Source organism: Synchiropus splendidus, chromosome 19, assembly GCF_027744825.2.
Source record: "Synchiropus splendidus isolate RoL2022-P1 chromosome 19, RoL_Sspl_1.0, whole genome shotgun sequence".
Classification (NCBI taxonomy): domain Eukaryota; kingdom Metazoa; phylum Chordata; class Actinopteri; order Syngnathiformes; family Callionymidae; genus Synchiropus; species Synchiropus splendidus.
Window position 1 is genome coordinate 7652691 of NC_071352.1, and position 13351 is coordinate 7666041.

Sequence of the window (13351 nt, forward strand, 5' to 3'; positions counted from 1 at the left end):
CCCCCACTAGCTGCGCCGCTAACTACCCCCCTCAACATCAACACAATAGAGCCATCATTATGGCCGTTACGCTACGCCTCAGCCAGACAGCGCACCTTTATCTCCACGTATAGCCAACGTACACACAGCCAATTAATTTACCTGCCATGCTCAAGAATAAAGGAGGCGGAGTGGGAGTTTGTGCGAGCACACATTTCCATGATGTTGTGGTTTTTGTATTTGGATACAGGGTGGGGAGCACCTGGCTCGGGTTATATCCTGCAGACTCTTCGCCTGAGGGGGATCTTTGTGAAGACACCTGCATGAGGCAACAGCCCTTGCCGCCAAAACCTGGCCTCCCCAGGTGACGAGTGACCATCCGCTACCTACCACCGCCCCACTGCATGACTGTCGGTTACAAATGAACCACAGTTGGAGATCAGCCACCAGGGCGGAAGATTAACTACCAAACATTCAGAAAGCTGCGGTTACAGATAAACAAACACGTGCAAGGACTGGGAGAAAATACCAGAAGGAAAGGATCCAAGATCCCCCAGGCAACTTTGGAGCGTGACCACTATGGACCCATGCAGCCAGGGTATTTGGACACTCTCCATAGTCGTGCAGTGGTCGCCATTGGACCGGCAGGAAGCATAGCAAAACAAAACCCTGAACCAACTGTGATGCATTCATGGTGCCACTGGGATCGCCATATATAAGTAACATCCATCTTACGTCCACCCGTACTCACGACCACGGACAGCAGGCGCTTTTTGTTTTTTTTTTTATTCAATGTCTGTCACCGCAGCATGTAGCAGCCTGGCAACGCGTACAACAGTTACAGCAGCAGAGTATCCCAGCATCTCACTCTCACACAGCCATCTACCACTACAGTAGCACCTATAACCCTCGCGTCGGCTATTTTGAATGGCGTTCAACTTAAGTCCAATCTGTCTTACGACCGGTTGGTCGAACTGATCCCAGTCGTAAGTCGGATGTCACTTGTATTGTCTCTCATGGTACCTCTTGACATTCAAGAGAGCGCATATCTCCAAGCAGCTCAGACACACCCACACTGTGATGTTTTACCCTTGATCAATAGATTTCACCTTTTAAAAAATCACTCACTGCAGGTGGCCATAGGATTATAGAGCCCAAAAACAAGAAGCAGCAGCGAAGCCAGTGAAGGAGAAAACCTGGCAAAAATAATAAAGTAAAAAATCGTCAGAAACATTTCTTCAGTGTTTAAGTTTTACTTCGACCTCTTGAGGGCTGCATGAAGACAGTCAAGGGCCAAACCTTGGCCAGTTCTGGCTAGAACAAATGCAGATATTCAGTAACCGAGTGGCTGTTGCTGCTGAATGTCTGTGACGAAGACATGGAAACCCAAAGTTCAATAGTGTGAGTCACGACTCATCCAGCTGCAAGACACATGTCAACCACCCCGGCTTCCAACAGGAATGAAGGCATGAATCATACTTGCAGTTTTGAGACCATGAATGGTAGATACTTTTGTGATGACTTATTTCTACCAGGGACCTTGGGGTTGACACAGGCTTTTAGCTAGGAGGGCGTCTGGGCCTTTGCAAAACATGACAAAATGGACGCCCGATTCTCGACCGTAGCTGGGCCACCAGATCTGCATCTGGCCTCATGTTTTGCAGACGTCCAGACGCCCTCCTAGCTAAAAGCCTGAGTTGACATAAAAGTTGAGCAATAGATTGTCCAACTCTGGACTGACCAATCAGAGTGGCGCATTTCAAGCCCTTAGATTCCATCCGTTATAACAATAAACACTTGCTCAAGCGCGGCCCGATAAGAATGGTGAGTCTAAACACACATGTTATTCAGAATGTGAACTCATCTGTCTCTGTTTTGACAGATGTGACGGGCCGCACCATCCGCCGGGTCAAAGCCAGACCCCTGACGGAAGGAGAATTCAAGCTACTTTCTTGTTATTGATGCAAGTGAAGACATCGCTGCAGCAAATGGCAACAATGAATTGCCTCGCTGTCGAGCTGCGTCTTGTGATTTTGCACTTTCATGTTCCACGCTGATGACAAGGCTGATGTACATTACGCGCACACACACACACACACCCCTCCCTCGCCGCCTCCTCTTGGACTGTATGGGAAGCGCGCAGACTGTGAGGGAATGAGATAACCACTTACCATTGTGAGAAAACGCTTGTCAAAGCCGTGCCCCCTCCCTTCGCCCCTTTGACTCGTACACACACACATTCCCTTCCCATTTATCTCGTAAGAATATTTTTAAAAAGACGGAGGATGCAGAAATAGTCATGGATCTATAATTAGATGTAAACAGATGATTCAGACGTTTGAGCCGTCCCACTGGCCCCATGGGCCCCTGGGAATCAAGAGTGCGTATTATGTTCGTGTGTTCTCGCAATGCAGCAGTATGGCAGCGCTCACTCTTGTGATCGCTCCTCACTCGATTCCCGCGGAAACCCACCCCGGCACCCGCCTCCTCACGTCCACCGGAGGGAAGGTCAGTGGCCGAGCATGGCGAGAGAGCTAATGCATGCAGCTCCGGCAGACAAACACACATCTGTTACCGAGGAGCCAGTCATTTGCCCCACATCCTGAGGACATACAGTGCGCTGCTATACAGAGAGGAGGCAGTGTAGCCTAGTGGTCACAACTGGCAGGAGAGAGACAAAAAGTGCCTCATGAAAGGACGCTTCTGTACAATGTTCAACATGTGTCTGCACCAAAACTCGCATGGATGCGGCTGCATTGCAGAGCATAACGCAGATGTTGCAGCACTAGGACGTACAATAATTTGAGGTCCTCATTAGGGGAAGCTGGATGGTTGTTCAGTTCTGATCAATACCAGGAGGAAAGTCATGGAAGAAAATGACAGAGAGAAAGCAACAAGTCCCATTGGACCGAGGAGTTGGCAGCTGGCTGGCTAGTCCCGGGAGACTTATTAAAATGGAATTCCTGATGCTAATCTTTGTTTTCTCACGAAAGGGCTGACACATTGTTGAGAGGCATACTGCATGTATATTTAATGGCAAATCTCTGCATATATTATGCGCCGCACCTCATTGTTTGGTACCGTGTGTCACCACCGCCCGCTGTTCCCACTGACAGTCGGCGAATCTTTGGCCTATTATTTGAGTTTATCTGTTTTTCAGACGAGTCCGTATTCGGCATACCATCAAATTCCATCCTTATGGATAATGATAATGCCGAGCCAAAACTGGAGACCACCAACCTTATGCATTAACCATCAGTAAACAGGTTTTCCTTCAGCTTTTATTGAAATTTGGAATCTGTTCTCTCAGTGCCACGTTTTTATTTCAAGAACATGCTAAACTAAAGACGCGTCTTGGAAAGGAAAGTGAAGGACTCCTTATTATGGAATTTGGGAAAGTCATGACATCATTTTAATCTTCTCCTTTGAGGTATCCATGTGAAATGGATGAAAGAAATCGGGTACGAGGCTCAATTTGGGTATATTTTAGAGATGCCCTTCACACACTGTCACGCCTCCAAAATAGTTTCCCCATTTAATTCTGTTTTGTGGCAGATAGTGGAGAACACCTCTGCACTACTAGCTATACTGCTACTGCTATACAGTAACCCCCAAACCACTGCAATTTTCTATATTTTAAACTTTTAAAATGGGCAATGGCCCATGTGCCTTTGCCATGTTTTCCTTTGGTTGAGAGCCACAACCCTCCCTATCGCATCAGGATATGCCGCGGCGGGTGGAGCCTAATGCATCAACAAACACACAATGCTGAAGGCTGCCTTTGGTGTCAGTATAGGACGCAACAGTATTTTCCAACGTCAGTATAGCACTAACTTCCACTTAGATTTTTTTCGAGTAAAAAGCTAGCTGGCTCACTGGCAGGCTTTTAGCTAGGGGGGCGTCTGGGCGTCTGCAAAACATGACGAAAGGGACGCCCACATTATCGACCGTAGCTTGGCAGCCTCGGCGTCCATTTTTTCATGTTTTGCAGACGCCCAGACGCCCTCCTAGCTAAAATCCCACTCACTGGTGTCCGCCTGTGGAATGTGCCTTAAAAAGGGCATGCGCATTTCCGCTATGAATAAATAAAAGTATCTTTTGTTGTGTTCAAATGTCTACTAAGAGGGATTCAGATTTTTGTGTCAAGGCAAATACAAGCCCAAAATAAAGAGAAATATCGTCTTTATCGTCTGCATACAAGTAACATCTGACTTACGTCGAGCAGGTCGTAAATCAGATGTTACGTGTATAGTCCATTCCTGACAAGTGGAGTACCAGTTAGAGCTTGTGATTGTCCTCACACTCACCGCAGGATTCAACTGACCTAATGTGTCCACATGCAACGCAGAACTTCTGCGTCAACTTTGGGCCCAAAAGTCCACTTCACAAGCATCAGACCTTAGGAGTAATAATGCTCTGTAGTTTACTATAGAAGAGGCAAATTGACAAATAGATTTCAAGAGATGCTGCCCAAACAAATATTGATATGACATATATGCTCACAGTGAGGCTACGTATCTATTTTTATGACTTTGGTTGAATGAGAAAAATGAGAGTAAATTGTTAGGTATTAGAAACACAGCTGAGGACCGCTGAAGATTTCAAATCCAGCAAAAGCATGCCACTGCACCATAAGCACGGAAACCGACGGCGTAGCCCATCCAGCCAGGACAGACTCAGACGTTAGAGGGTTAACAATGCACCTGTCTCATCCTCCCAGCCAACCACGGGGTGCCTGGGCTCTGGCGGGGGCTGTCTGGAGAGCGCAGTCAGCACGCACGCAGCCATGCCAAACCCACCCACCCAAACACAAGCACACACACCCTTGCACGCCGAGGCTCACGCAGCATTGTCACTGGCTGCAAATCTGCTGACGACAATGGGGCAACGGCTCTTTTTTTGTTCCGGGGCCTGGGCGATTACAATAATAAAACTGAAATTAAAAAACAAGTAATCTGGATTTTCTGCTTGAGCCGTTAATAATGTCCAACAGCTGTCGCATGCAATACGACCGAGGTGGGCCGCCTCATGAGAAGTAGCCTGATACTGAAAGAAGGTGGGGTGGGGGGGGGGCGATGGATGGAAAGAAATGGGGAAAAGAGCATGGACCAGATCGGGATACAGACTAAACATTACTTGTTGACTCTGACTTAACATTTCTGTCTATTCAAACTCAGGAGCGTAGATTTTCAGTCCAAGTCTCTCTTTACCGGGGGTTTCATCTTCATCGTGTGAGGTGAACAAAAAGACTTTTATAGCCAAGGTGGATTCTTATCACTCCCTTCCTTATATTGGCTGTAAAAATAAATGAGAAGGTTTTGAAATGTGACTCGCTGTGAAAGCTGATACAAGAAGGTACTACCCTGCCCGCCGTTCTCACCCGTGCTACTCCTTTGTGCCTGTCCCGTGTACACGCCCCGCGCTTGAGGCCAGGGCTCTGTGGCACCATGCCACTCGGTGTAATGTGGGTGGCAGTTTGTTTGAAGAACCAGACTCTGTGAGACAGCAAAGCCACTCACCAGCCAAAATCCTCTTACCTTCCCTCCACTTTTTCCCTACCTCAACTTACTGTAAACCTTCTCCACAGGACTGGCACAATCACTGGAAAAGAAGCTGATCAACAGTAGCGCCAGTACATGGTCCACTTTTAAGGTATAGTCCTGCAGTGAAGTCCGTTAGCAGCGCGTAAGCAGTATTTTTCAAAAAGAATAAATTGTTTTGAATTTGTTGATTTCCACTTCAGCTCTATTTCAGTTCTATTTTTACAGAGTTACGCAGTGAAGAGAATTGTTCAAATAGGAGCCGGTGAAACACAATGTGATTTTGGGTCATTTTCATAATCAAACACTCAGTATAGACGTTGGGTGAACATTACGTCATGACCAGCGAACATGACTCCGAAGCAGTCACTTTCATGACGTCATGGCTATGACAAATCATTCATTTTGTTGGTCGAGCGTTGGCCTATTCTTTATGACACTCGTCACAAAGACATCACCTCTATGAATCTGTGAAGTACGGCGGGATTGACGATTCTCGCGTGATCGAGTTGATAGCAACTACTCCGCTGGGCTTCCTCGTTCCCTGTGGAAACTGAAAATTTCGCTGTGGTACGACGTCAACTCTCCATTGGGGGAAATTCGGGGAAAAACCTCTCGGTTTCACCTGAAGGCAGCATTCATTTGAATTAAAAGCTAAAGAGAAAGATCTTATTAAAGCGGCCATTTTGGAATATAGAGCAACCAGCTTATACCAATGGGTTTAAACCCACCACTTATGGCACAATACTTAGAATTGATCACCTAAATCTAAGGCCGACAAATGCATTTTTTTATCAATTTGATTTCTTAAAATGTATATAGAGGCAATAAAAGCAAGGAATCTGTGAAGCAAAGAAAGTTTTATTTTGGCGGGAAGTAATGTGTCCATAAGAGGTTTTCGCTGTTATCATTTTTGTTTTGGCCAAATTGGACCAAGGTTTTCACCTGAAACTACCAACTAGTGAATGAAAATATTAAACATTTCAATCCCTGGCAGTTCAACCGCGGCGTCAGGTCACTGGAGCCACCACCTGTGGATAGGTGACAGATGGGCGGGAGACCAGGCCAGATGTTAATTTGTCCAGGTGTGGAACGCCAAGTGACGCCTCTATTTTGTCAGGGATTTCTTTGACATGGGGTCCAACAACAAACCTGATAAGACGCCAAGGTTCTCACTGTGTTAGGGGAAGATGAAATAAGCAAGAACACGACGCACAAGGCCAGAAGGAAAGGAATTTAGCCTTCATTCAGACTTGTTTATTTAAATCTTCACATGTCAGAAGCGTTAGATAAATTAAATAGTGTCTGAATTAATATTCTTCTGAGGATCAATAGCCCAAACAGGAGAAGGGAGTGCCAACAATGGAGGAGATTCAAGGCCAACCAACAAGAAGCCGCCTGTCCCGGAAACACTCACTGTCGCTTTATTCTTTTAAAGAACCTGGTTGTAACCAGCCCACCGATAACTCCACCGAGCACCTGTGTTTGTCTTTGAAGCGTCGCCCTAACAACTGCAGACCCATGGGATACTCCAGCAATGAGACGTTCAATAAAAGTCCCTGTAAAGTTATTTATTTCCCTTTAGGAAAAAAAATGGGAGAGGGGAGGTAGAAGGTCTAACCTTTGAAGGGGGAAGCTGCTTGGACATCTAGCGAGGACATAAAAACCCAGGGAATGACAGGGACATCCTACCAGAAAACAATAAAGAGGGTGGAAGGGACTGTTTTTTATCTTTAACAGCAGCCGTAAAACACACACAAAGCTGGGGTCTGCAACAATGGCCCGGCGGAGGGGAGGGTGGCCGAAGCACAAGTGGCAGGAAGACCACTGCTTCCCAGACACAAGGGTCTTCCTGCTCGAAGGGAGAGGGGGAAACCGAGAGGAGCAGAGACAGGCAGGACAGCGCTCGGAACAGGGAAGGCAGAGGAGCTGTGAAGGAAGGGGAGGCTGTACGAGTGAGACATAAACGTGACCTCTGATTACATGGGGTGTTTAGAAAAGATCCCCCCTCGCCCCCCCACTGCTTTCACACAACCACACCTCAGTCGTGATCAGAACAATATGGCTGAAAGACGAGCCTGCCGCCGTAAATGCCAGCAGTAAAGACAGCTCCTCGGCGTCTCCCGCTCTGACACTATCAGATGAATCCTGGCCTCGCAGCCAAGTGCAGACCCTCTCCAAGTTTGCACTCCAGCCAACACAAGATAAAATTACTACTTCAACGACCTTGTAAATGAACTGTCCAAATGAAAGCACATTAGATTACAGTTTTGTTTGTCTGGGGAGTTGTTTTAATGGCACCAAAATGGGTGGTGACGCAACAAAAACAACCCCCCCACACACCTGACCTGCACAATAAAAGGAGTGACTCGAGGATGGACAGCAGCAAATGCACACTGAGCGACAATGGCTGACACCCAGCAACAGAAATTAATAGGGAATAAATTGTTAAAAGCACAAGAGCATGCTGAGAACAATGCCACAGGGGTGCTGCTTTTTTTTGGCAGCCAAGTTGAAAGGTGCACTCACAGGGAAAGACCTCCGCAAAGTCAAAGACGAGCCACATCAGAAACCTGCTTCAGAACGCGTTTTCACATCAACCCTGAAATATTCATCCTCAGTGTAAACTATTCATGTGAACCAGTGTGCAAGTTAGTCCCCGGGGGGAAAGTGCCGAGCCACTGAAGGGATCCAACGCACTCGACAAACAACATGTTCACTTGTGCTAATGTCTCCAGCACACAGGACATCTGAAGGGACACTAATGACCCGGCCTGCCAAGACGAACAACAGTCGTCAGCCAATTTGGTCGCGCCACCGACACACAACCTCGACAGCTCCTGAACAGGAAAGTGATTTAAAATGAATAATTAGTATAATTAAATGACATCTAAATAAATCTCTCTTTGTTATTCCCCTGTGTTAAAATCGCTTAGTAAGTTATTCAAGGCGAATAAAAAAATAAATAAATTAAAAAAAAAAAAGGTGCCTTGGAATAGAAAATAATCCCGGCATTTATGAGAAATTATCTTTCATATTCGCTTTAATCAGATGCATCTCAATGAGGGGATTTTCATTAATTTCCCTCAATCTTGCGGATATGAGATTTCTCTCGCCGCTCACGTGTTTTCCTGACAGGAGTGGGAAGAACAATAAACCACCTGTGCTGCTCATTGGACAGTGATGACATTTGGAGGGTCGGTCTCCATGTTGACGGGGAGGGGGTGAAGTGTTGTGTGGAGACAGAGAACTGCACTGACAAAAACACAACATTTCAGCTGTACATGAAATTGTTAAAAAGCCTTAAATGGTGCTCAGGCCCCATTATATCTTCCACTCACTTGTTAAACCCGATGCATGCACCTTCGACACATTTGCACCCCGGCACTTTGAAGCCAAATATAGCAGGCAGGTTGCCAGTGGTCTTCCTACAGCTGCCATACATTCAACTGTAACACACACACAGAAACCGCCTCATCCTGTTTCTAAGTCCTGCACGGCTCTGGGGATGGATGGTGGTGTTAGTGAGGTGAGGACATGAGTGAAATCAGTTTGACGTGGAGTCACACAGCCTCATTCGGAATTCAGCTCCACGGTCAGCAGGGAAGCCAGTGCGCTTTCATCAAATCAACGTGGAAAAATACTTTTTTTTTTCCAATTGGTGCCTTTCAATTATTTATAAGAGCTTCAATTGTGATCATATGGGTCGGAATAAATTTTTATTTGAATAAAAATGAGCGCATATGTCACATATTCCTCTATTTATTCATTATTTTTAATGTGAAATGTATCCATTTGAGGTCAGTATTAAACAGTTGTCTTTATATAGACGAGGCTCGTTTGTGCATTGTGTGCACAGACAACGCAACAAAGGGTGTTTGACGTGTGAGTCGGTGAAGCACTGACCTGAGTGTGGAGCCATCGGTATGTGTGAGGGGTAATATTTCCCCGGCGGGAAGTGACCGGCGTGCTGCACTGAGCTGTGGCCGGAGGGCGCGATCCGAGAGGCAGCTCGGTGCACCAAGGCGCCCCGCTCTGACAGAAGGTGGGCCGGAGCAGCGAAATCCCGTCCTTCCATTCCGCAAAATGTCGAGTAATCCCAAATCCGGACGGGCTAATCAAATACAGTCCAAATAGTAATCCGTTTCTTCAGACGTGCGTGTTGCATTCAGGCTTCTCGTCCGGCAGGAAACGTTCCCCCCGATCATCTTTTCTGTCAGAGCAAGAAAAGCCATTTGTCATAATCGAGCATTGAAAAAAAAAGCGTCTCCCAAATGAATCCTGCTGAAAATAACAACCGCAGTTTGATGTTTATTTCAAGTATAAAGTGCGCATCGCAGCCTCGTCCAGTGAGGCGTTCAAGGAGCCTGTGAATCTGTATTGATCAGCAGGGCCCGATATACATCATAGATGGAAAACTGCCTCCTCACACACGCGCGTCCACGTCTCGTTTAATTCATAGCAGTTCATCTAAGCAGCAAAATGGCAGCTGTCCCTCACCGAGGTGCAACGTAATAACGTTTGAATGAAAGGATGATGATGTGACAGGATGGAGCTCAAGGTGCCTCCGTGCCATTGTCTCCATCTGATGCTGACGTTTGCCCGTCACGTTTCTGCAACGGTGTGACGCTAAAATGCAAATTTCATTATCATTCTCACACACCGATTGATTATTTTAATATTGTAGTGTGTGTGAATAACGGCACTCTCACTGCCTCCATCTGCGTGACCTATATCAGGTCAAGTCACCAAAAAGAGTAGTAAATGCATTCCCTTCTTGTAAAATTCAAAAAACACTTCAAACCTAAAAATTAAGAAATATAGAATTAGCTCATTCCAATAAGAACAATATAAAGTGGCAGAATACTGCAATATAGATGTATATAAAATAATAGCACAATAAAAATAAACTGTATTTATTTAGCGAATAATATGCATGTGAGCTTTTTTTATTCCTTTTGATGTGTACATCAGTTGTTAAATGTATTAAACACTGTTGGAAATATTTAAATAACAGTAAATTGTATTAGGATTTGAATGCAAAATTATGGTTCCATTTATCAAACTTGGAAAATATCCTGAATTAAGTGACGTTAATATGAAAATATAGGACGAGTACAGCACACAATAAACCATGCTGAAGAAGCTGCACGTGTTTTTTTGGACTTCATGTTTGTTATATTGCTGTTTGGGGGCCGGTGTAGACCGGTCCAGTGCCGGGGACAGAGAGGTCTGTGGACTGTGAAGGTGAATGGCTGCCCGTCACTGCCGCTGCCTTTGTCTCCACACTGGGAGCTGTGCAGGCAGCCATTACCTCGCCATGCTGTTGCATTCAAGCCCCCTCTACATGTCCGGTAACAACCCTGGAATAGAACTCATTTTCACCTTTACGAGCCTGGCGAGAGGCTGCAGCTGTGTTCCCGTTCGAAAATATATATTCAGTCGGGTTTAATAGTGGCGCGATCGCTGTTTTCAATTTGGCCTGAAATCGGCGAATTGTCTCGTTAAATTTGTGCGAGAAAAAAAAGCACGTTAAAAATATAACATCCACGAAGCTAATGCAATTGATTATGTAGCTGTGAGTTCAATTTGCAGAAGCCAATTGAAAGCAGGAAGGCGGATAATAAATCAAATTACGTGGCGCGGGTTGAGAGGAGCGGGTGATCGCGACAGCGCTGGCCGCCTCGGAGTGCGCCTCGGCCGGGGAGCGAGGCGGCGAGCCACCGCTCCTCGCTCCGGCCGATCTCTTATTCGGAGCAATTCATCTACTGGTCAAACGGGTTTCGCTAATTTAAAACAATAATTCCCAGTTGTTATAAAGTAAATCGACGATCAAATGAACAGAATAAAAAGCTTTTTTGAAAGAGAATCGTCGATGACTTGAATCTATTCTATTCAACATTCTGATAGCTTTTCGGCGACAAGACCTCAAATAACACAAATATATGAGGTTGTTATGACGCACACATATATGCGTAGCATGATAACAAAATAATAATTATAATTACAAAACTAAATAATTCGTCACGAAGCCTTTTACATTGGACAAATATATCGTCACCTATATCGATGCTGATTTTAACTGAATGAAACATAAAAGAGGAAATTATTTAAAAAAAAATACTTACTGGCATGTTAAATCCGTGCATAACAATAAATAATAAAATCACAAATCACTGGGATAAAAGATGCCAGGCCAAGTGCGACGCCCATTTAAAATAGAAATAAAAATTTAAAAAAAGAAGTGGACTACAGCATGAGGCGACAGTGTATTCCTTTTCGAGGCTGGAGCCCGCTGGTTCTCTCCACGGAGGCTGTGGCACTGAGGCGTCCGGCCTGGCTGGATCGCGGCTCGGATCTTCAAGCAGCGATTTCTCCCCCCCTCGGTGCAACTGCGTACCTCGCGTCTCCAGCAGGGTAAACACGCGCGGTGATTGGCCGAAACGCCGCACGTTCATGCGATTGGAGAGCTGTGATTGGCTGGCGGCGAAGACCAATGGAGAGCAGACTGGCGATGCTAAACAGAGACAAAAGCGCCAGATTTAAAGCGCCTGGATGTTCTGACTCTCTCACAATGGACCTCACTGCAGCTTTAAAAGACACGACGTATTGCATCATGCGTCCTGTCAAACGTGAGGTGATTTCAATTAGACATACATTGGTGTTTTAGTCGGCATCATTTTGGCTGTTGTTGACCTGTTTTGGATGGCAAACAAGTTTATGTCACAGATAAGGTCTGAAGCTCAGTCATCCAGGAGAGACTCCACCACTGACCCTTCACAATGTGTTTCCAACATCTTTTCACTTCTACTGAGATGTTCAACAGGGAGGACACCATGGGGCAGACCTAGGAAACACTCCCTGGAACACTTCAGTATTCTCCCTGAAAAAATGTTTCTGGGTCACTTCACTTCAAGCGCTGCCACCGCGACTCAACCTCGGATTATTGAAGGAAAACGGATGGATCTCCTTATGTGACAGATGTCAACAAACACTGAGTTGAAAACACGTCTCTCTCATCCTGCTCTTGTGTCCTCAGTCTGCACTACGTCCTCCAGTACACAATCTCTTTGCACGTTGTTGACTCTTAATATTGCCAGAAGCATCCGGCAGAGAACCTAATTTATTCCATACATCCAGGAAAATAAATCAATAAAAATAAATAAATAAATCAAATACACCTCCACAAATACATGAAGTACACAAGCAAATAGGCATCATGAAGTTAATTATATATATATATATATATATATATATATATATATATATATATATATATATATATATATATATATATATATATATACCGCATGTTTTTCAATAAAATATCTCAAAAGCCGAGTGGGTGGTCATGTGACAGGTGTGAGAGAATGAAAAACACACTCATTCAGAAGGACTAAAATATATATATTGTAAAGGCCAGACATCATTTAATCATTTTTTTATACTCAAGTGCAGTAGCCTTGCAGGAAAATGTAATGAAAAAGATCTAAGTATGAGCTTTTATTGATCCCTGATTACTTCAGAATGCATGGGCGAGTGGTAACATGACTCCCACAAGAAAAATACTACAGGTATATAAGGAAATAAAATGCAATGTACTTTTATTTTTAACTTGAATCCATTTAGATGTGTGTATATATATATATATATATATATATATATATATATATATATATATATAATTTTTTTTTTTTTTTTTTTTAGTTTTTTTGTAAAAATCACAAAAACTATATATACACAGACAGACAGACAGATAGACGGATAGATAGATAGATAGATAAAACGACTTCCCACAAATATCTTGTGACACCTCAAAGCTACAGTGTGAG

The 13351-nt window shown here is 44.7% G+C and overlaps 1 protein-coding gene across 5 annotated transcripts in view; it reads right to left on the bottom strand.

The window, feature by feature from the left end:
* The window catches only part of LOC128751672 (BAH and coiled-coil domain-containing protein 1), a 63127-nt gene extending 51246 nt beyond the window's left edge, over positions 1 to 11881 (bottom strand). For all 5 annotated transcript variants that reach the window (XM_053852884.1, XM_053852883.1, XM_053852882.1 and 2 more), the window contains exons 1-2: positions 11648 to 11881; positions 9426 to 9732 (exon numbers count right to left, since the gene is read on the bottom strand). In XM_053852884.1, the coding sequence (XP_053708859.1) occupies positions 9426 to 9597 (172 nt within the window). In that variant the 5' untranslated portion in view covers positions 9598 to 9732; positions 11648 to 11881. The remainder of the gene's footprint in view (positions 1 to 9425; positions 9733 to 11647) is intronic.
* Between the last annotated feature and the right edge of the window lie 1470 nt (positions 11882 to 13351).